Source organism: Hibiscus syriacus, unplaced genomic scaffold (assembly GCF_006381635.1).
Source record: "Hibiscus syriacus cultivar Baekdansim isolate YM2019G1 unplaced genomic scaffold, ASM638163v2 tig00113719_pilon, whole genome shotgun sequence".
Classification (NCBI taxonomy): Eukaryota; Viridiplantae; Streptophyta; class Magnoliopsida; order Malvales; family Malvaceae; genus Hibiscus; species Hibiscus syriacus.
Genome location: NW_024063467.1, coordinates 1,101,058 through 1,121,970, shown reverse-complemented (window position 1 = coordinate 1,121,970; position 20,913 = coordinate 1,101,058). Strand labels below are relative to the sequence as shown.

The 20,913-nt window shown below is 33.1% G+C and overlaps 4 protein-coding genes across 4 annotated transcripts; 2 read left to right on the top strand and 2 right to left on the bottom strand.

Moving 5' to 3' along the window:
* Window positions 1-2,681: 2,681 nt before the first annotated feature.
* Window positions 2,682-4,968, top strand: LOC120186665 (expansin-B3-like). The gene is made up of 4 exons (XM_039190540.1): window positions 2,682-2,841; window positions 2,991-3,297; window positions 3,432-3,561; window positions 4,536-4,968. The coding sequence occupies exons 1-4, from the start codon at window positions 2,682-2,684 to the stop codon at window positions 4,731-4,733; spliced, it is 795 nt and encodes a 264-aa protein (XP_039046471.1). The 3' UTR covers window positions 4,734-4,968.
* A 3,687-nt stretch (window positions 4,969-8,655) lies between these two features.
* Window positions 8,656-9,348, top strand: LOC120186762. The gene has a single exon (XM_039190621.1). The coding sequence runs from the start codon at window positions 8,656-8,658 to the stop codon at window positions 9,346-9,348; it is 693 nt and encodes a 230-aa protein (XP_039046552.1).
* A 2,201-nt stretch (window positions 9,349-11,549) lies between these two features.
* On the bottom strand, window positions 11,550-12,572 carry LOC120186761 (ethylene-responsive transcription factor ERF054-like). The gene has a single exon (XM_039190620.1). The coding sequence runs from the start codon at window positions 12,570-12,572 to the stop codon at window positions 11,550-11,552; it is 1,023 nt and encodes a 340-aa protein (XP_039046551.1).
* A 4,458-nt stretch (window positions 12,573-17,030) lies between these two features.
* On the bottom strand, window positions 17,031-19,075 carry LOC120186647. The gene is made up of 5 exons (XM_039190526.1): window positions 18,849-19,075; window positions 18,636-18,768; window positions 18,459-18,562; window positions 18,211-18,382; window positions 17,031-18,129 (listed from the first exon to the last, which is right to left on the bottom strand). Exons 1-5 carry the CDS (start codon window positions 18,887-18,889, stop codon window positions 17,215-17,217), a joined length of 1,365 nt encoding a protein of 454 aa, XP_039046457.1. The 5' UTR covers window positions 18,890-19,075; the 3' UTR covers window positions 17,031-17,214.
* Between the last annotated feature and the right edge of the window lie 1,838 nt (window positions 19,076-20,913).

Genomic DNA, 20,913 nt, shown 5'->3' with positions numbered 1-20,913 from the left:
TAGATCGGGTCGGATCTGATCGGAGTTGGATGAATAATATATATTTTTCGGGTCGGATGTAAGATATAATTTTTTAGGTCGAGTTGTGTTCAGATGGAATGCACATATTTTTGAATTAGGTCTGATTGACAAAAATCTGACTTTAACCCGACCTGTTGCCATCCTTGTACATATTGATAGATAAGTGTACATAAATATTTCATATAAATATTTACTATGTATATGAAAATTAGGTCAGGATGTGTTTTACTATTTTTCAATCTAAACAGCTTTATTCTCATTTGAGGCCAAATCTACATCTTTATTTATGATATAGAAACCATATATTTTGTACAAAAAGGAGAATTGTCTCTTTTTGTTTGCAAAAATTCCTCTTCAGAAAGATTTGGGCACATAGGTCTTGTCTTTGCTAGTGCGTAGAATGCCCATCTACTTTTTAGCTTTGTCAATATTGTAAACAAAATACATTATTTTATAATAAATATGTTACTACAATATTTATAAATACCACTATACATGCACGGATCTAGTGACTTTTGTGATAAAAGAATTGTTGTTATTCTTTGAAGACCCGAGGTCTAGCACAACAGATACCAGAAGTGTGAGCGTTCAATGTCGAGAAGTTGAGAATTATATTTAAACATATATTATCTTATACTTACCCTATATTAATAAAACAAAATACCACTATACACGTGGGCTCAACTCATAACTATTTCGGTCTAAATATGAATAGGTTCCAAATGATCAATTTTGTTTGTAATTATAATCATATTAATTTAATTGAAGCTTAAAAATATATATTTTCGTATGATATATTTAAATTAGAAGAAATAACATAATGCATAAATATATGAGCTATTGAATATAGTAATATTTAAACTCTCAATTCACCTATTATATAATTTAAATTCATATAAGTAGGTCAACATGAACATGCTAATCCTTTTCACATTGCATGGACAATACCAAGGATACATTTTAGTAGTTTTTTTTAATCTTTTATTTAATAATTTAATTAAACTGAATTTTAAATATAATTGGATTTGAGTAATTAGGGACCTTAAAAGATTTTAAATTACGAGAAATATTTGGGTAAAATTCACAAATGGTCCCTCGACTATAGGATACTGTTTTATTAAGTCTTTGATAATTAAAAGTCACAAAATGGTTCATCGACTATAGAGGGTTGCTTTGTTGAGACCCTCGACTATCAAAAGTTACAAAATAGTAAACCGACTATTCATTATGTTCCAAACTCATCATTTTTCATTAAAAAGTTGATCGTACTCTAAGTTGAACATTAACCGCCAATTTTTTAATGAAAAATGACGAGTTTGAAATATAATGAATAGTTGGGTAATCATTTTATAATTTTTAATAGTTGAATGACTTAACAAAATAACATTCTATAATTAATGATCATTTTATTACTTTTAATAATAAAAGAACTTAATAAAATAATATTCTATAATCAGGAGATAATTTGTGTAATTTACGGGGAAATATTTTTGGCATGTCGTAGTGTCAATACGACATAGTTTGAATCCACACCATTAAATACCCTAAAAGACCCTAAAGACTTACCATCACGTGGCCCTCTGAAGTAAAATAAACCCTCACACATAACGACAACAATATTAACGGTCGAATGCCGAAATAACCAAAATGACCCCCCGGCTGGTTCGATCACGCGGAATTAACGCCTTACCCGCCGGTGGACCCGAGCAGCCACAGTGTCATCAACGTAAATAAATCCAAACCTAGTGGATCCCATTGTCACACAAAATAAAGAAAATATCAGGACATATTATATTAAAAATTACTGATTTATGAATTCATGGCAAAATTGCTCAAATATGGGTATATGAAAAATTATTTTTTCAATTAGAATAAAACGAATAAAGATTAATAGATCATCTAATGTCTTTATGAAAACGCATGAAAGATTCGACGTCTTTTTTTCTCTCATAATCGATGCACGCCCATGCCTTTTCAGGTCATGTAGAAGACATCCACTGTTCTAGTATCTTCCTCAAACTATGCAGAAGGCATCGATTACTTCATACGTCTTTCATGCGTTAATGTTCAAAGTACTCTATTTGAAAGAATAATCCCAAGGGTACAACATATGAAGATTTTTTTTCTACTACATTATTTGGTCGATTTGTCATGGATTTATCACACGACCTCAATGATGAAAAAGATTCTTCTTCTTCTTAAGAGTTTTAAGTTCGAGTAGTTGCGCATGTAACTATATATTATCAATGACTGAGAAAGACTTTGAAGATATACTATTATATAATCACCTTAGATTATTAAAAAATACTGAATATGTTCAATAAAAAATAATGATCATTTTATAATAGTTCGATGAGTATAACGATTGTTTTGTAACTTTTAAAAATTAAATTATCAAAATGATTATTTAAACATAGTTTAGTGACTTTTTATGTACTTTAACCAAATATGAGAACAATAATCTTTTTGCTCTGCTTCTTATATGAAGCTCCCCAAGACTGCCTTCAAGACACTCAAAGATTCAATGCTAGTACAAACTGTCGGCAGAAACTAGCTTCTACTATTTGCCCTGCATTTTTTCCCACCCACTTTTCTCCCTTTCACTTTACTTTTTTCCGCCCACTAAGGCTGCACAAGTGGTGGCGCCGCCTGTTAACACAATGCAGCGCCGCGGTTGGTGGGTTGTCACATTATGCTGGTTAGCGTTGTTGCAGTGTTCAATGGTGTCTGGTCAGGTCCCGGCGCCGAAAAAAATGGACCTACATTGGCAACCTGCCACCGCCACTTGGTACGGCAGTCCTGACGGCGATGGAAGCGACGGTAAGTGTCCACCATTGGCTATTTTAGATCTGTAACTGGGTTTTCTTTGTTCAGCAGACTACTAGACTTCCAAACCAACTCGAAATTTTGGTTAATTTTACTTTTTTTGGAAAGTAATAATGGGTTGTTTATGGGATATTATTGTGTAGGGGGAGCATGCGGGTACGGGTCATTAGTTGATGTTAAGCCGCTGAGGGCCAGAGTGGGAGCGGTGAGCCCGGTGCTGTTCAAGAACGGTGAAGGGTGTGGAGCGTGCTTCAAAGTGAAGTGCCTAGACAAGAGCATATGCTCGAGGAGAGCCGTCACCATCATTGTAACTGACGAGTGTCCCGGCGGGTACTGCGCCAATGGCCGCACGCACTTCGACTTAAGTGGTGCGGCCTTTGGCCGTATGGCTATAACCGGCGAGAATTCGCAGCTCAGGAACCGAGGCGAACTACCAGTTGTTTACAGAAGGTATGTGCTTCTGGACTTTGCTTTGCAGGGACCTTTCCTTTTCACTGTCTCTTCTATTTTTGCCATTTTCTTCTTTGTTTTTATCGATTTTCTATAATTAATACAAAAGGTTAACTTTTGGTTAAAAACTACAGAACCCCATGTAAATACCCTGGAAAGAACATTGCCTTCCATGTCAATGAAGGCTCCACTGATTATTGGCTCTCTCTTCTGGTGGAGTTTGAGGATGTTGATGGAGATGTTGGGTCAATGCATATAAGAGAAGTAAGCCCTATTCGCTTTTCCCATAATTTTTACTGGTTTTGTTCATTATTTTCATTGAATGGTTTAAGTGGTAAAAAAGATGTTATTTTCATTGTCTCGAATTTGAGTATCCTTAAAACTTGTGCATCATTATCAATAGACTAAGAAAATAACCAACGAGGTTGGTTTAAGTGGTGATCAGTTTGATATCGTTTAAGCATGTTTCTAGTTTGAGTCATTATGTATGCATAAAATCTTTCCTAGGATACTCACCCCAAAATCAAGTGTGTGACGTGGGTCACTCCGGATTAGTTAGGGCGAATCCTTAGAACTGGGAGGGAAACTAAAAAATATAGACTAAGAAAATTATAAGATAACTGACTTTAGGAAAATTCTTAGGGCTAAAAAGCTGCACCTTCAAAGCACAAAGCACTTTCATAGTTACATGAAAAAAAGCTGTTCAAAATATGAACATCAATGTGGTGTCCATACCTTCAAAAGGATAATGGCAGAATGTTTTTAAAGTCCTACCATTATTATATATTATTAACCCCATGTTTAAGGGTAGGCTTGTTCCTAATATTAGATTTGTCTGCTTAACTAGATTCCATTAGTCCAACATATATGCCACTTTTATTAAGAAAACATTGCCCCCTTGCTTTCTGTAAATGGCTCCAATGTGCAAAATGCTCAAAACCTTACTTTTTCTTCAATCTATTTAAGTACTTTCTTGAATCTTGACTCCCCCCTGCATGTGATGATTGATTTTAGGGACCCCCAGTCCACACCCAAGGCTTACATTCTTCAGAGGATAATGGAAATTTTTAGTTCCAAATTTTTAAGTCTACATTAGTCCATGAATCTAGATTTTTGGTCATTTCTTAAGTTCGTAACCATGACGTAAAATCATGCGTCCGTGTCCAAGAACATACACATAAATGGTAATTTCTTGAAAGATATGGATATTGAGATAAGGATGTTGTTGGCAATTGCAGGCAAATTCCAATGAGTGGTTAGAGATGAACCATGTATGGGGAGCAAATTGGTGCATCATCAGGGGACCCTTGAAAGGGCCCTTCTCGGTGAAACTGACAACATTATCAACAGGAAGAACACTCTCAGCAAGGGATGTGATTCCCAGAAACTGGTCGCCAAAAGCGACTTACACCTCTCGCCTCAACTTCAAACTCTGATAAAAAAAAGCAGCAGCAGCAATTGGTCCATGACACAGCCAGAAGGCTCTCCTTTATAGTGTTCCTCATGACACAAAAAAGTGATCTTTGTCTCTGTTTTTCTTAAAGAAAAGGTACTGGATCGTTGGACAGCATAATAGCATCCAAGGGCTCTTTATTTTTCTTTATGTTTTTTTCAATTGTTTTTGTTTTAGTTACTATTTGCAGTGTGCAAGTGTGATTATAGTATAGATCAATGTAGCCCTCTCCAAAGGAGAGAGTGCGTTTAGCATTGTTGTTTGAATGTAGTTTGTGTTGTTAATTTGTGCAAGATGTTTCCTCTTCTATGTTGGAATGATATTACTGTGTTTTGTTTTTTTGCATGAATTTTTTTATTTTGACCCTTTAATTTATAATTTTTTTACAATTGAGTCCTAATTTAATAGTTTACTAGAGTTTGTTTTTTTTAAAATAAGGGTACATAATGTTGACGAAAACAAATAAATGTGTCATTTTTTATATCTTGTGGCTCAAGAAATGATAGCTTTGGACCTTTGGTGATTCCCAACTTAAATACATATAAAACCCTATTTTCTTTCACTTGAAGCCACATATTAACCCCCAAGAAATCACACCAAAATTCAAAACCCAGAAATCTTGCCATGACTTTCCGTTACTCCCTCAATATCAGTCATGGGTACGTGAGTTGTTTAGAGCATGTTGGTTCTATGATCCCACATCGTCTTCTTCACTTAGAAATAGGGATTCGTTACGCCGCATCTCTTTACCCGGAGATAACCTTGCAAACCTTCAATTGCTCCAGCACCAGTCATCATGATGAGTTTTTATCCGGAGAAAATGCTCGTAACATCATACAATCCATGGTCAAGGATTCGGGAGCAACCCAAGAATTCATTGATACTGTCCTTGTTCCTGGTATCTTCTTTTGTGCAGGCCATGCCGATAGTTTGCCTATGATCCTTGAACGTCAAGTAATGAAGTTGAGAGTCGAGATACTCTTTGAGGTTGATCTCGATGATGAGATCGGTGAGTTGATTGACGCATCGCTGTTGAGTTCAGTGAATTTCAGGCCTGCAAGTAAGTCGTCTATTAAAGCTTTGAAAAGGGTCAATTATAGGGACAACGAATACACTTTCTTCCAGTCTCTCAGTCTAATCTTAGACGATCATTTAGAGCATACATTACAAACCATAACATCGAATAAAGACAATCTACTCTTTCTCGAGTTTAATTGGAAATCAACCTATTATAAAGAGCTCAATCCCTGAAAGCAAATCTTAAAAGCTTTGGTGTTGAGGATGGGATGGGCAACCATTGGTTTGGATCAGGTTCCGACTAACCTGGTCCAATCGAGAAAAATACATTATCCATCTGAAACTTGATCCGATCTAGTTTTATAATGACTCTATCTGATAAAAAAATCCGACTTGTCTTTTGAGATAAAATCCATACGTATTTAATTGAAAAAAATAATATAGAGATGTGTATTATTATAATGGCAGGTAAGGGGAGGTAAGATAGTAGGTTGTCCCCAACACTAGGTTGAGAGCAGCTTCCATAGGAGACATCCGAATTATGAAATGCCCTCCATGGGACTCGATCCCACGACCTCAAAGTTAAGAACCTCGTGCTCTACCAACTGAGCTGGATGATCATTTCAGATGTGTATTAATATAATTACCCTAAATTAAAAAATATAATTATATTCTTTTTTGGGTTGAATGGATCAAATATTTTTTTATCTAAACTCGTACTTGACCCGATCTTGATTTTTTTTTAAATTCAACCCAATAAAATTAGATTAGGTCGAAATCCGTCAAATTTACACTTGAATGATTTGAAATGTGTTAATATAATATTTTCTGTCAAAGTCATATTTCGATGATTTGAAATGTGTTGAATTTTTAAAGAGCTTATCATATGATAGTAGACATTATCGATTTTAGTTAAAAATCGTAAAGTTTTGACCCTAAAATTAATGTCAAATTAATAAAAAAATGAAAAAAATACGGTAGAAACGGTGGTTTGAAACCAATCGCAAAAACTATAATTTCTAATTTTTTTCATTTTCAACTTTCCTCTTTGGAATCAAATTATAATTTTACCCTTACTAATACATGGGCTTTCAATTATGTATTTACATTTTATTCTAATAATTTAACACTAATATTCTTAAAAGCTTTATTACTTTTAATAATTTATTTTAATTATTTAAAAATAAATAAAATTTTTATTATTTATATATTAAAATATTAATAGTAAATTATATAAAGTATATATTTATTATAATTATAATTATATTTTTTATTTGTATTTTTATATTTTTATTATATTTTAAATTAATATGATTCATACATAAGTGTACATATAATTTAAATGTTATATTTTAATTTACAACATAATGTATATAATGTACTTTTTTTATTAAACTCACTTTTTAACATGAATCTTATACTATTAAATTTTAAACTGCACTTTTATACAACAATTTTAAAAATTCGTTTCTATAATACTTTTAAAAATTAATTTTCAAAAGTTATACCAAATTGGCTCTAATAAAAACTTCGAAGTTAATTATAATTTTAATAATGCCAAATAACTATGCGAAGAATGGTGTAAGGATAATTAGCATGCACTGAAAACAAACTCTATTTTTTAATCATTGACAAGACGTTGTTGACATATCTTTCGATAAATGAATATATCCTGATGTTAGGTTTAAAATTTTTAAACGAACAACACCGATTTTATCAAAATATATATGATTTTAAAGAAAAATATTTTTCGAAGAAAAAAAAAGATTTCTGCCTATATTATTAAACATTTTTGAAATGTTAATATAACATTGTCTTTATTTTTATATATATATATTTAGAAATTGTAATAAAAAAGCCAACATAACATTCTCTTTATTTTTCATATAATAAAAAATTGTAATACAATTGTTAATATAAATATCTTTATTTTTTATGTATATTTAGAAAGTGTGATACAAAGGTTAATGCAACATTATCTTTATTATTATTATTATTATTATTATTATTATTATTATTATTATTATTATTATTATTATTACATATACACACAAAAATTGAAGGCCTATTTAATCGGCGGATTGTCTAATTGATATTTAATGAGTTTGCTTTTAAAAAATAAGGGTGAATAATGCTAACATAAATAAATGCAAGGGTAAACTACTTATTTAGTATCTCAACTATTAGTTTTTATACGTTTTAGTATCTAAACTTTTAATTTTTTTTAAAATCATACCTAACGTTTATGTTACGTTTCAGTTTAGTACCGTGTCGTTAAATACTTAACGGTCAGGCTGATGCAACATAGCTCCGATGGATGGATGACAAATCCGAATGGTGGATCACGAGAGAATGATGTGTCGACTAACATAGTCTAGTTTCAGACCCATTGCACGGTTAACGATGGAGATTGGAGGATGAACAAGTTGAAGAGTCTATCGTAGATTTGGGGAGATTGAGACATTTTTTGGTGAAATGGAGGTCGAAATCACATTTAGAGGTTGAAAATGTGCGGGCTGAAAAGTTTGGGCTTCATCAGTCGACGGATGTGACGAATGACGACTATAGATGCGACGTCAGGTGAGCCCGTCCTTTAAACTTGTAACGGCTGGATACTAAAATGAAACAAAAACTAAACGTTATGTATAGTTTTGAAAAATATGATAGTTTAGATACTAAAACGGATCAAAACTGATAATTTAGACACTAAATACGTAATTTACCCTAAATCAAAATGTCATTTCTTAATAATTTTAATAACGTAACGTCACCGACTTATTGGAAATGTTCTTTAAGTTAAATACCTACAAAACCCTATTTTCTTTCACTTGAAGCCACACATTAACCCTAAAAAATCACATCAAAATTGAAAACCCAGAAATCCAGGCATGGCATTCCGTTACTCCCTGAATATCAGTCATGAGTACAAGAGTTGTCCACAACCTGTTCGTTCTATGAACCTACCTCGTCTTCTTCACTTGGAAATACAGATGCGTTACGCTTCATCTCTTTACCCGGAGATAACCTTGCAAACCTTCAATCGCACCACCATTGGTTATCATGACCTGTTTTTATCCGAAGAAAATGCTCGTAACGCCATACAATCCATGATCGCCGAGTCGGGAGCGACCCCAGAATTCATCGATACTGTCCTTTTTCCTGATATCTTGTCTTATGCACGCCATGCCGATGGTTTGCCGATGAACGTCTTTGAACGTCAAGTAATGAAGTTGAGAGTCGAGCTACACGTTGAGGTGGATTCCGATGACGTCATCGAATTGGATGAGTTGGTTGATGAATCGATGGCGAGTTCGGTAAACTTCACGCCTGCGAGTACGTCGTCTATTAAGGATTTGAAAAGGGTCAAATATAGGGCCGATGACTACGAAGATGAAGGTTATATTCCGTTGAAGAAGAGGAGAAAATTGAGAGAGGATTCGAGTTCAAGGGAAGAATGCGTCGTCTGTTTGGATGAGTTCTCCGACCAGGACGAGGTTTCTTCAATGCCGTGCGGCCATGTTTATCACTACGATTGCATTGTGGAGTGGTTGAAAACAAGTCATTTATGTCCGTTGTGTTGATACCAAATGCCGATTTCTTGAAGTTTATTTTAGTCTATTAGTACATTGTTGATTAATCCCTTAGCTTAGCTGTTAGTATTCTTTTCCTTCATTTTAGTCTAGGTAATTTGTTATTATAATAATAAAAAAACTTTGTTGATTGATGTATTTTAATAAAGACGATACAAAAGTTAATTAAAATTCTTTTTTTCAATAAGAATTCATTTTATTAATAATTAATCGGGAAGAATGTCTCGCTAAAAATCTCTTTAAATCTAAATGAAAAAAAAGAGTAAATTCAACCAGACTACAAGTGCGACACTACCAAAACCAGGCTACAAAGTTTGTAATTCATTGTAATTCGATTAATCAATAAGATTATTTTCAATATTATAAGTCCAACTTATGTTTTAACATTGCTTTATCTTCATTGATTTCTCCATTAGACATTCTTGTCTCCTCTCGTCCACCTCTTTCTCATTTTTATTCGCTTTAAATAGTACAAATTTCGATTCTTTGACTCGATTTTATAGAATGATCGGTTGAAAATATCACCGTAAAATATGCAAGCGTACACTGTCGATGCAAATATAATAAATAATTTATGGCTATAGGATATCAATCCCACGAGGAAACGAACTTAGACGCTTAAGATTGTCAATGCAATAAACATGTGAACGATCATCAATATATTGATTTTATTCAAGCATTTAAACACATGCAAATATTATAAACCAAGCTTTAATCTAAAACTCACGTCAATTCTAACACATGCATCTCTCGATGAGATGTGATGGAAAATACATACAATGGACATAAACATTCCTTGAGATGAGATAAAACATGTCTTTTTTACTCACCATGAGAGGACCGACCACCTTGGAGATTCATGGATAATGAAACCTGCGGTTTATATGCACCAAAAGTCCAGAAAATGCATGCTCCAAGATAAAACCGAGCAAAATTCTTAGATTTATCGACATAGTTGGTGTGGTGAAATCTTTGTTGGATTATATGACATGATATATATAATCCTTAATGCACTCTTACCAAATTCCAATTTTATCAACTTGTCCATCCTTTTCATAATGTCCACCCGACCCCTAAAAGGTAATAAAATAAAATAAAAATACCAATTTTACTCTTTTTGAAGTTTCAATTGTTTATAAGAAAAGCCAGGATATATTTTTTTTATCAATGTTTTTGAGTTAACATCGTGATTGCTTTGGGTATTAAGCAACAGAGTAAATTACGGATTTAATACTGAAATTATCAGTTTTGATATGCTTTAGTACCTAAACTTTTAATTTTTCCAAAATCATACCTAATGTTTAGTTTTTATTGTTATTCCTTGAAGTCCTAGGTTCGAGCACCAGAAATGTCAGGGGTATAAGCGTTCAATGTCAAATGATTGAGAGTTATCTTTGAACAAATTATGTCTAGTACTTACTCCAGATTAAAAAAAAATAACATGTTTAGTACTCAAACTATCAATTTTGGTCCGTTTTAGTTCCTAAACTTCTATTTTTTTAATTTAAAGTTAAATTTTGGATGGATACTAAAATTAAACAAAAACTAAACTTTAAGTATGATTTTGAAAAAAAAATGAAAGTTTATATACTAAAACAGATCAAAACTGATAGTTTAGATACTAAATACTTAATTTGTCCTAAGAAATATGGGTTCCCATATGTGATGGCATGAGTGGTGACTGGTCCCAACATTCAGAACATCGTCATCATCTCATTCCCCAGGGCATGGCCAGTTGGTCCATAATTAATGTGAAAAACGTTTCTCAATAACAAGATTATGATGCGTAAGCGTAAATGGTAAACATGAATATGCATTACATCTACTGTTACAAAGGACAAGAATTTAAACAAACTGTGAAATGTATGCTCAAATGGAGTGGGACACAATCGAGAAGGAGATCACCAAACTGTCTCCTCAACTCAAATTGGATTTTATTACTAAAAAAAACATGGTGCAATCGTGCAAGACCTAAAGCTTTAAAGACATTGGAAGACATGAGTTTTGTCACTGCTAAAAGGCCAGAAAAAAAATACGCAACCTTTTTGCACGTGGGAATATATGAATCATGGTGGGGCTGCAGCTAATAGATGCCGATGCTACTCAATGAGCCACCGCAGGTCGATCGGTTGTGGTGAAAAAATCTCCTAATTCTAAGTGAAATCTGCGAGCAAAGAATGGCTATGGTTCACTTAGTAATATTGATCTTTCCAAAAGAAGGTTGGACAAGAAGCTGAAGGAGGAGTTGAATTGTGTTGTTGTTGATTTTGATCTGTGAAAGGGAGATTTGAGGGGAAAAGAAGATTGTTTGTGGTGTCTAAATCATCCCACACTGGACTACCAGGTCCCCAGCCTGCTGGAATCGAATTCAACCACGCCTCTGCCATGGCTCCCCATTCCATTTCCTGAGAACCCGACACGCATTCCCCGGCACCCGAACTCTCCGTAGTCATCCCCGAATCGGTGTAGACGTTTTCTTCTTCGGGCTCTGCTGCCTGTGGTTGTAACTTTTCGGTTTCTGGAGGCTGCGGCTTCTGATCCTCCTGTTGTTGTAGTAGGGGATTCTGGTCCTTACTGAGGAAAAGGTCGGGGAAATTGAGCTTTGCATTCTCTCCTCTCAACTTGAATGCCTCTCGATCGTAGGCTAAGGCGGCATCTTCGGCCGTGTCGAACGTGCCGAGCCAAAGACGAGTCCTGTTTTTTGGAAGACGGATTTCGGCTACCCATTTACCCCAATGCCTCTGTCTCACTCCCCGGTAAAGCTTCGTAGCACTTATCGGTTTCACCAGCGGCCTAAACAATTGTCTCCCTGTCCCATCCTGCAGCCCCAATCTGCTCATCATCATCAACCTCCCTCTCGGACTCAAATTCAACACACTGCTCCAGTACTGAACCATTTGCTGCTGCTGCTGCTGTTGCTGAGGCCACAGAGACGGTTCTGCTGAGAAAATCGGTCGGAATGTCGGCACGAGAGTTGGATTGTTTCCATAACGTTGAGATGCATCAAAAGGAAAAGGTAAAGCCAGACTCGAAGATGGCAAAGGAGCATTTGGTGAAGAAGACGGATGAGCTAAAGAAGGCGAGAACTGGAAAGGGGTTTCTCGTTCAGGGCTACGGATCTTCTTGAAAGGCCTTTTCGACATGGAAGCTTCGTCAGAAACTGGCTTCCACTGACGCCTCTCTGTCTCGTCTCCACTATTATTTGAAGCATCCATTGATACCGATAAGCACCACCTTTTCTCTATATAAATGAAACTTTGATAACTTTCAGATGGGAAGATCTTAGCAGATAAAATGTATAAATCGAGTGTAGTAAATAGAAACGGAGACGAGGAGCTAAAATCGAGACGTGTTGCAGTGAGAAGGGATGAGTTTCAAAGAAAAAATGCAGGGGAATTTTTTTTTTCACTCATCCGAGAGAAGTGCAGAATTTATAGAAGTCTCATAGTTCTTGGGTGGTATTGGAGGACCCACGCGAGGTTGACTTTCTTTTTTATTATTATCTTAATCAAATCATATTTATTAAAAAGTATTATTTTTTTAATTGCCTTTCTTGATTAATTCCGTCAGCGTCGCACATATGATTTTAATGGGTTAAGCTCCCAACATAGATTTTTTGCATACACAATAATTTGAATCGACACTTTACTTAAATGATATCAAACTCCTCACTATTTAAACAATTGAACCAACCCATGTTTGTTAAAATATATTATTTATGGGAATAAAGTTTTTGTTGTTGTTTCGGTGAATCGAATAAATGCTCATAGGGAAAATATCCGAAACAATATAATTTATTGATTTAAAATATATTTATATATAATTGATGTATAATTAAAAATTTTATGAATAATTGAATAAAACAAAAATTATATGATAAATATTAAAATAGGGAATCCATTAACAATTTATAATTTATTTTATTCAGTTGTGGCAAAATATCTGAGAGAAAACGTAGTAGAAGGGATTAAAACTGTTGGGGGATGTGAAGGTGGAGGCGTCTCATGGTCTGAGTTGGGGACAAACTCAAAGGGCAAAAACGTCTGTAAAAAGTCGGTGGAAATGGGCTTACCGGTGGTCCAACCAATCAGTTGCTCCCACATCATCATTAAATTTTATCAACGACAGGAACGGCCAAAGTTTCAAGGGAATGCTCTAAAACAAAAATATCTTTGCTTTGAGGCCAAGGTTCTATTCCCACGCAGGCCATACTCATTGGCTGCCCACTCACGCAATCTCATATATATATATATATATATATATTAAAACTATTTTAATTTTATACATTTTAGTATCGTTAATTGGGGAAAATTAAAGACTGCAATTAACTTTTTATCATTTTCTAGTGAATATATTCTTATTTTTTACTGTTAATCTCATCTCTTAATTTTTCTCATCTAATGATCCACTTATATTGTACAAAGCTAATAAACTTTTTAATTAATGTATAGTCATTAGATTTAACTCATAAATAAATATTTTAACTTACAATAAAATACTTTTTTTAAGGTTAGGGTTTGAGAATTGAGATTTGGAATTAGGGTAAAAATATATTGTTTAACTGTGATTTAAAAATATTTATTTATGTGTCATAAATCTTAACTAAATTTAAATTATTTATTTAAATTTAATGACTATAATTTAATGTAAAATTTATTAGTTTTAAATAATATGAGGTGATATATATCTACGCGCGCATGAAGATTGAATTTAAATCTTATTTTGTCTTATTAAATCAATTAATTATTAGGGTGCGTGTGGTTTACGGAATGTAAGATTATCGGTGGGAATAAAAGATTATCAGGGAATAGGATTACTGGGAATGTTGTATTTTGTGTTTGGTTGGTTTAGCAGGAATATAAGATTACCGTGTTTGGTTAAAGGAATAAAAGATTATTAGAATGTATATTTGACCAAATTGTCATTATTATATATTTATTTTTTTAACAAGTTAGAAAATATTTATATATTTTCTTTAAAAAAAATTAAATTCATAAAATTTACATATTTTTTTACAAAATTGAAAATGTAAAAAGGTTTAATAACAAGGTAAAATTTTATTTTAACCCCTGAACTTCATATAAAATTTAAATTATAGATTTTTTTGTAAATCTAAAATAGTTTAAGGATAAATTTTTAATTTAACATTCATATAATTTTTATTATTCAATGACAGAATAATTATATTTTTGAGAAAAAATTAAGGATATTTTAGTCCAAAACACCGGTAATCCAACAATATCTAAGGAAATGGAGGTAATGACATTCCTGGTAATATACCCCAAAAAATTCATTATTGGTAATGTAAGATTACCGGGAATGACATTCCCGGCCAACCAAATAGGAGAATGTGGATTTCATTCCCATGGGAATCTCACATTCCCCCAACCAAACACACCCTTAATCATTTCGAGGCATGATTCAAAACCGTGTCTGTTAGCATACAACAACCAAGCCAAGCCTGCTGCTGTGTAAATAATAATAGTTAAAGTTTAATTAGATTAAATAAAAATATCGTAATTTAAATAAAAGATTAAATCAAATCAAATAATTTAAGATATAAATTACCTACAAAAATATCACTTAGCCCTTAATAGAAATGTTTAAAAATAAAATTACCCATAACCCGCCTCAAATTGATTTTCTCCATCAACAAGAGTGGGTGTAAAACTAGGGGCGGGTGGGAGCCATCGTTCTTTTGAAAATTTAAAATTATATATTTTATAATTTTTATGTATTTTTACTAAAAACAATTTTTTATCTTCTAAAATTTTATAAATTTATCTTCGAACATAAAATGTTACATACATCCATCTGGTGCAAAACTGCATATGGAACTCTAGAAGAAGTTTAAAAAAACAGAGAGTTTGGTATGGTGATGGAAATGGAAAGAAGTTTCCATTAAACGTGGTGATCATGTGAGAAAGACACGTGTAATCCAATCATGAGTGTATGACAAAGAAGACTAAAAATATCTCGAAAGACCAAACACAAGCAATATGTTTGTCTTTGACCTCAAACGAAAGCACTTTCAAACCCTCTATAGGGACAGCATGCATGAATGTTACATGGATTTTAAGGCTCTCTCGACTTGGAGACACCAAGAATTGGTAACAAAATGGGAGCATGCATAAGTGCACACGTGTCCTCAAATCATATTAGGGCTCTAAATAATTCTAATCTCAACCACCTTTGATTCACCATATATACACACACAATTGCTTTGAAACAAAACAAAACAAAGTAGGTGGATTCTATAAGCAGGGCAGTGGCAGGGTTTTCGAGGACCTTGTACAAATTTTTATAAAGAAACCCTTATTTTTAGATATATTCAATTTCGAGGCAATAATAGTGGCGTTTTTTTATAAACGTCGCGATAGATCCATCTATAATGACGTTTTATCAATAAAGCCGCAATAATAGTGGTGTTTTTTAAAAACGTCGCAATAGGTCAATCTATAGTGACGTTTATTGAAAAAACGCCACAATGTATATTTTTTTTGGGGCCCTGCACGGTTGCACATTTCGAGCCGCCCCAGCCACGACCCTGTCCATAGGGTACATGTGTGTTCACACTTATATATTACATATTAAATAAACAGAGGTTAGTTCAAGTGGTAAATAAGTTGATATAATTTAAGTAAATCTCGAGTTCGAGTTTTTATGTATATAGAAAAATTTTGCTGAAAAATAAGTTCACTAAAAGTAAATGTGAGATCTAAGTCGATCTAGATTAATAAATACGAATACGTAGAAACCAGAAATCCAAAGTTTATTTATACTTGGATATATTATTAAAATTTTGACACGGTCAAATGAATTTTCATTTTCGTTCTAATTCAAATTTCAACTTCCATGTCATATCAATATGTTAGTCACGTGGGTTGTTGGTGAAATGTTAATTTGTTATCATTTCCAACATTTTTAAGTGCCAAAACAATTTAATTATGATAGAGCTTTTGAGGTAGAAATTTAAAGTTCATCCAAAAGTGACTTTCCACGTAAAAAGGTCGAAATTTGAGCTGAAATTAGGTTAAAATTTATTTTTTAATCATAATTTAAATAAATTTTTAGGTATTTAATATCGTTTAGGGATGGAAAATCACTTTTTCTGTAGGGATCGATATGAGTCGTGCCAATTTGAGTTTTCGATCCATTCAATCTAATCCAAAAATTATACGTCATTCACCTAATTCGAAATTTTTTCAGTATGGAAAATCACTTTTTTAGTAGGTGTTTAATATTGTTTATGGGATGAAAAATCACTTTTTCAGTAGGGATTGATATGAGTCGTGTCAATTTGGGTTTTCGATCCATTCAATCTGAACCGAAAATTATACGTCATTCACCTAATTTGAAGCCAATCCAAAAAATAACATCTACCCGACTCAAATCCAACCCGAAATAATATGTTTATTAGAAAATATTACTTTTATTCAATAAGAATAGGAATTTAATTGAAAAAATAATATATAGAGAGATATTATTATAATTATTCGTAAATATTTAAGTAAATTATAAACTTGACCCGACCCGAAATAATATTTTTATTAAAAAATATTAATTTTTTCAAGCCAGACAATTTTCACCCTAAATCCAAACCTTATCTGACCCGATCTAAACCCGAATTTTATTTTTAAAAAAATTCCAACCCAATTGGATCAATTCGGGTCTCATATCCTTCCATATTTTCCAGTTCTAGAAGCACTCCCAATCTGGATTAAAAAGATTAGTGAACTAAGTTGGGTATTAAGTTATGGGCTTGTTGGACCCGACCCAGTTTACAAGTGACCATTGTCCCTATGATCATATGATATAAAATGAAAAGAAAAGAATACCAGAGAATCTTTAGTTTCTTCATCGCTGTTTTTGTTGCAGACGATCTTTCTTGAGAGCCATGAATTTGGCCGCTATGTCTTCATACTCCGGCAGCATAGGATGGACGTGATTCGGTTTGTGAACGGACAACGAATTCGACCGAACGATGCTGTACCTGTGTATCCCTCTCGGCCTTTCTTGTGGCATCGTTACGGCCCTCGAATATGGAACGATTCTTGTTTCGGACCAGCCCGCGCTCGGTAAGGCACTCGAACATTGGCAATGGCAAGGTTGTTTAGGCCTCTTTAGAGCATAAGGTGTTTTAATTTTTGTTACTGTTTTCTTACTGTGGAGCTTTCTGTAGTGATGAGATTTACGCTTGTGATTCTCATAATAAATCTTGTGATCGGTATCCTTCATGATAAGAGAGAATGACCTCCACATTAATTTCTTCGACTTCTCGTCGTGGTTTTCGTTGTCCGAACTTTCGTCGTCACCGTCCGTTCCGTCCATAACCACTCTTCTTGTAGGCAGGGGGAGTGACTTGAACTTGAATAGTCTCTGATCCTGGCGATATGCTTCTTTTCTAACGGAAGATTGTAACTCCTCTATGTCATCAAGGTAGACAACAAGCTCCCCGGAGATCGGAGGCAAACTGTCCGACAAAGATGTCACTTTCATCGTTTCATCATCTTTTTGTTCTGAAGTGATCGAACAAACCGGGACGATATCCCTGCATTGTGGATCATCCGGACAATCCGATGTCGATCGAAGTTGCAATGGTTCAACCTGCATGGACTTAACTTCCATCTCACTAGTTACCTGGCGTTCCAATTCGGGGAAGTATTCAAGTGCCGAAATTCCAGGCTGCAGGCAGTAATCTCGAACTATTTCATCGATCAATCTGTTCTTTACATCATCCGAAACCGATTTCACTGACAGCTTTTCTTGTATCTGCAGACAAATTTCCATCAAATGCTTTATATTAACCAATGATAATAAAAGAACCAGAAGTTAGAGTAACAATCGGACAACCTCACGGTTCACCAGATTCCCAGGAAGTAATTCGACAGCCGCCGTCGCGAACCGGTGACCGTAACGCTCCCCGAAGAGCTTCCGAATCACGGGAAGCTCGGGAAGTTCTGCACATCTTGCAGACGCAAACATAAGGCTCGAAACTGCTTCATTGATATCATTAGGACAGTCCCTAAAACACCATAATTGTTCGTCATAGTCAGAAACATGACAATTGAACAATCGAAACAGAAAATACTTGAAAATACCTGTGTCTGCGAATATATGATAATTGAAGGTTGATGAATTCACAGAAGTGATCCAACAGATCATAGACCGCCATTATATTCTCATCTTTAAGAAGCAGCTCGGCCTGAAATTCAAAGAATTAACAATAAAAAACAGAGGATATATAAAAAAAGGAGTTGATAAACTTCGTCCCTTACCCGATTAAAAGCAGTTTCTTCATACCCAAGTTTGATGAGCTGAGCAAGATCCTCCCGCAGCTGTTTCACCATCGTCAACCTCTTGTTTTTCAGCAGCTTCAAGCGACACTGAACATGCTTGATAAGCTTTTTACTGCAAATTCAAAAACACACATGAATAAAAACTAATAAAAAACACCATATCCAACAAGCTTTTTTCCCCCAGACCATTACCACTTTGAAGCTTTTCTCCAGCCAAAAAGAAAGTCAAACATTCTTCGAAAACACAAAAAATAAAAACTAAAGCTTGAGTTTCGGGTTCATGGAAGACGGCATGTGCATGAACGAATGATTGGTGGTTTGGGTGTGAATATTTAGGAGGAGTGGCCTTGAAAAGTGATGAAAGTGGGAGCAGACAGTTCAATTCTCTGGGGAAAATAAAAGAACTGCTTCCTCTACTTCCATTAATTACTATGTCACTTTACAAGGCAATATAAAGTATGTGGTTATAAATATCAAGAAAACCCTAAAACAGAGAAGGCAATTATGAATAAATTAGTAATGATTTTAAATATGTAATTATAATCTAAAATAATTGATAATAATATTTAAGTCTAGTTTGGTATTACTTTTTTTAAAAAATAATTTTTAAAAGTGTCGTAGAGACGAAATTTTAAAATTGTTATTCAAAAGTGCGGTTTAAAATTTAACTGTTTGAGATTGTTATTAAAAAGTTGATTTGAAAAGATAAAATGTCCCTTATAGACACTATGTTGTAAATTAAAAATATAACTTTTAAATTATATTTATACTTATATATGAATTATACCAATTTAAACTATAATAAATTATTATATATGAATTATAAAGATTTAAATTATAACTAAAATAAATTATTAAAAGCAATAAATTATTTTTTAAGGATGTTTGTATTAAATTATTAAAATAAAATATAAATACATAATTGAGTGGAGTTAATGCATTAGTAAGGGTAAAAATATAAATTTGCTTCTATATACAAAGTTTGAATGAAAAAAACTAGAAATTTTAACTTAAAACCACAATTTGTATTAAATTATTATTTTTAAGGATGTTTGTGCTTAGTTTAAAACCACCGTTTCCACTTTATTTTTTTAAATTTTTACACATTAATTTGAAAACATTACCAAACTGTACTTTAGTGAATCTCTTTATAATTAATATTTAAAATGGTTTAATTCTTAGGTAAAGTACATAAATGGTCCCTCGAATATATGATATTGTTTCATTAAGTCTATTGACTATTAAAAGTTATAAAATGATCCTTCGACTATATAATGTTGTTTTGTTAAGTCCGTCGACTATTAAAAGTTACAAAATGATCATCCGACTATTAATTATGTTCCAAACTCGTCTTTTTCTGCTAAAAATGGGCGATATTCTGAGTTAAATGTAAATTTGTTGGCTATGACAGAAAATGACGAGTTTGGAACATAATGAATAATTGAGTGATCATTTTATAACTTTTAATAGCCAAGAGACTTAACAAAGCAACATTCTATAGTTGTAGGACCATTTTATAACTTTTAATAGTCGAGGGACTTAACAAAGCAGTATCCTAAGTCGAAGGACCATTTATATAACTTTTAATAGTCGAGGGACTTCATTTTTTTTTATTTTTCATATGATTTTTTAAATATTAATTTTGATTTGCTTTTAGCTTGAAATTAACAACAACAAAGAAAATTAAAAAAAATATTCCAAGGGGATCAGATAAAGTTCCTTGGAATGGAGCACATTTTGCTGATTGGAGAAGAAGGAAAAAGCACATTCTGTTTTAAACAAGGGCAAACTACGAATTTAATATTTAAATTATTAATTTTAGTACCTAAATTTTTAATTTTTAAAGCTTAAAGTTAAATTTTGAATGGGAATAAAAACAAAAACAAAAGTTTTTAATGATAGGATACTAAAATGAAAAAAACTAAAGTTTAAATATAATTTTGAAAAATTAAAAATTTAAGTAGTAAAAAAGATTAAAACTGATAATTTATGTATTAAATATGTAATTTACCCTTTAAACAATAAAAGGATAAGATCATAAGATTGAAACCTTGATCTAGAAGCACTGACCCCATTTCTGATCCATTATTGTCTGTATAAATTAATAAAAAGAAATATTAATAAACAGTAAAACAAAACAGAACTTAGTGGCAAAGGTGACAAAACTCTAATTCATTTGAATATTTGATTTTTTTTACTCAATTCGACTTTAAAAAACTCGATTTGAATTGATTTTGAGATATACTTTTAAAAATTC

Coding starts and splice junctions, on each gene's coding strand:
- LOC120186761 (XM_039190620.1), bottom strand. CDS start 12,572: ATGGATGCTTCAAATAATAGTGGAGACGAGACAGAGAGGCGTCAGTGG.
- LOC120186665 (XM_039190540.1), top strand. CDS start 2,682: ATGCAGCGCCGCGGTTGGTGGGTTGTCACATTATGCTGGTTAGCGTTG. Junction 3,298..3,431: donor CTACCAGTTGTTTACAGAAG/GTATGTGCTTCT, acceptor TAAAAACTACAG/AACCCCATGTAAATACCCTG. Junction 3,562..4,535: donor GGTCAATGCATATAAGAGAA/GTAAGCCCTATT, acceptor TGGCAATTGCAG/GCAAATTCCAATGAGTGGTT.
- LOC120186762 (XM_039190621.1), top strand. CDS start 8,656: ATGGCATTCCGTTACTCCCTGAATATCAGTCATGAGTACAAGAGTTGT.
- LOC120186647 (XM_039190526.1), bottom strand. CDS start 18,889: ATGTTTGACTTTCTTTTTGGCTGGAGAAAAGCTTCAAAGTG. Junction 18,769..18,848: donor TGGAGAAAAGCTTCAAAGTG/GTAATGGTCTGG, acceptor TTGAATTTGCAG/TAAAAAGCTTATCAAGCATG. Junction 18,563..18,635: donor AAGAAACTGCTTTTAATCGG/GTAAGGGACGAA, acceptor TTTGAATTTCAG/GCCGAGCTGCTTCTTAAAGA.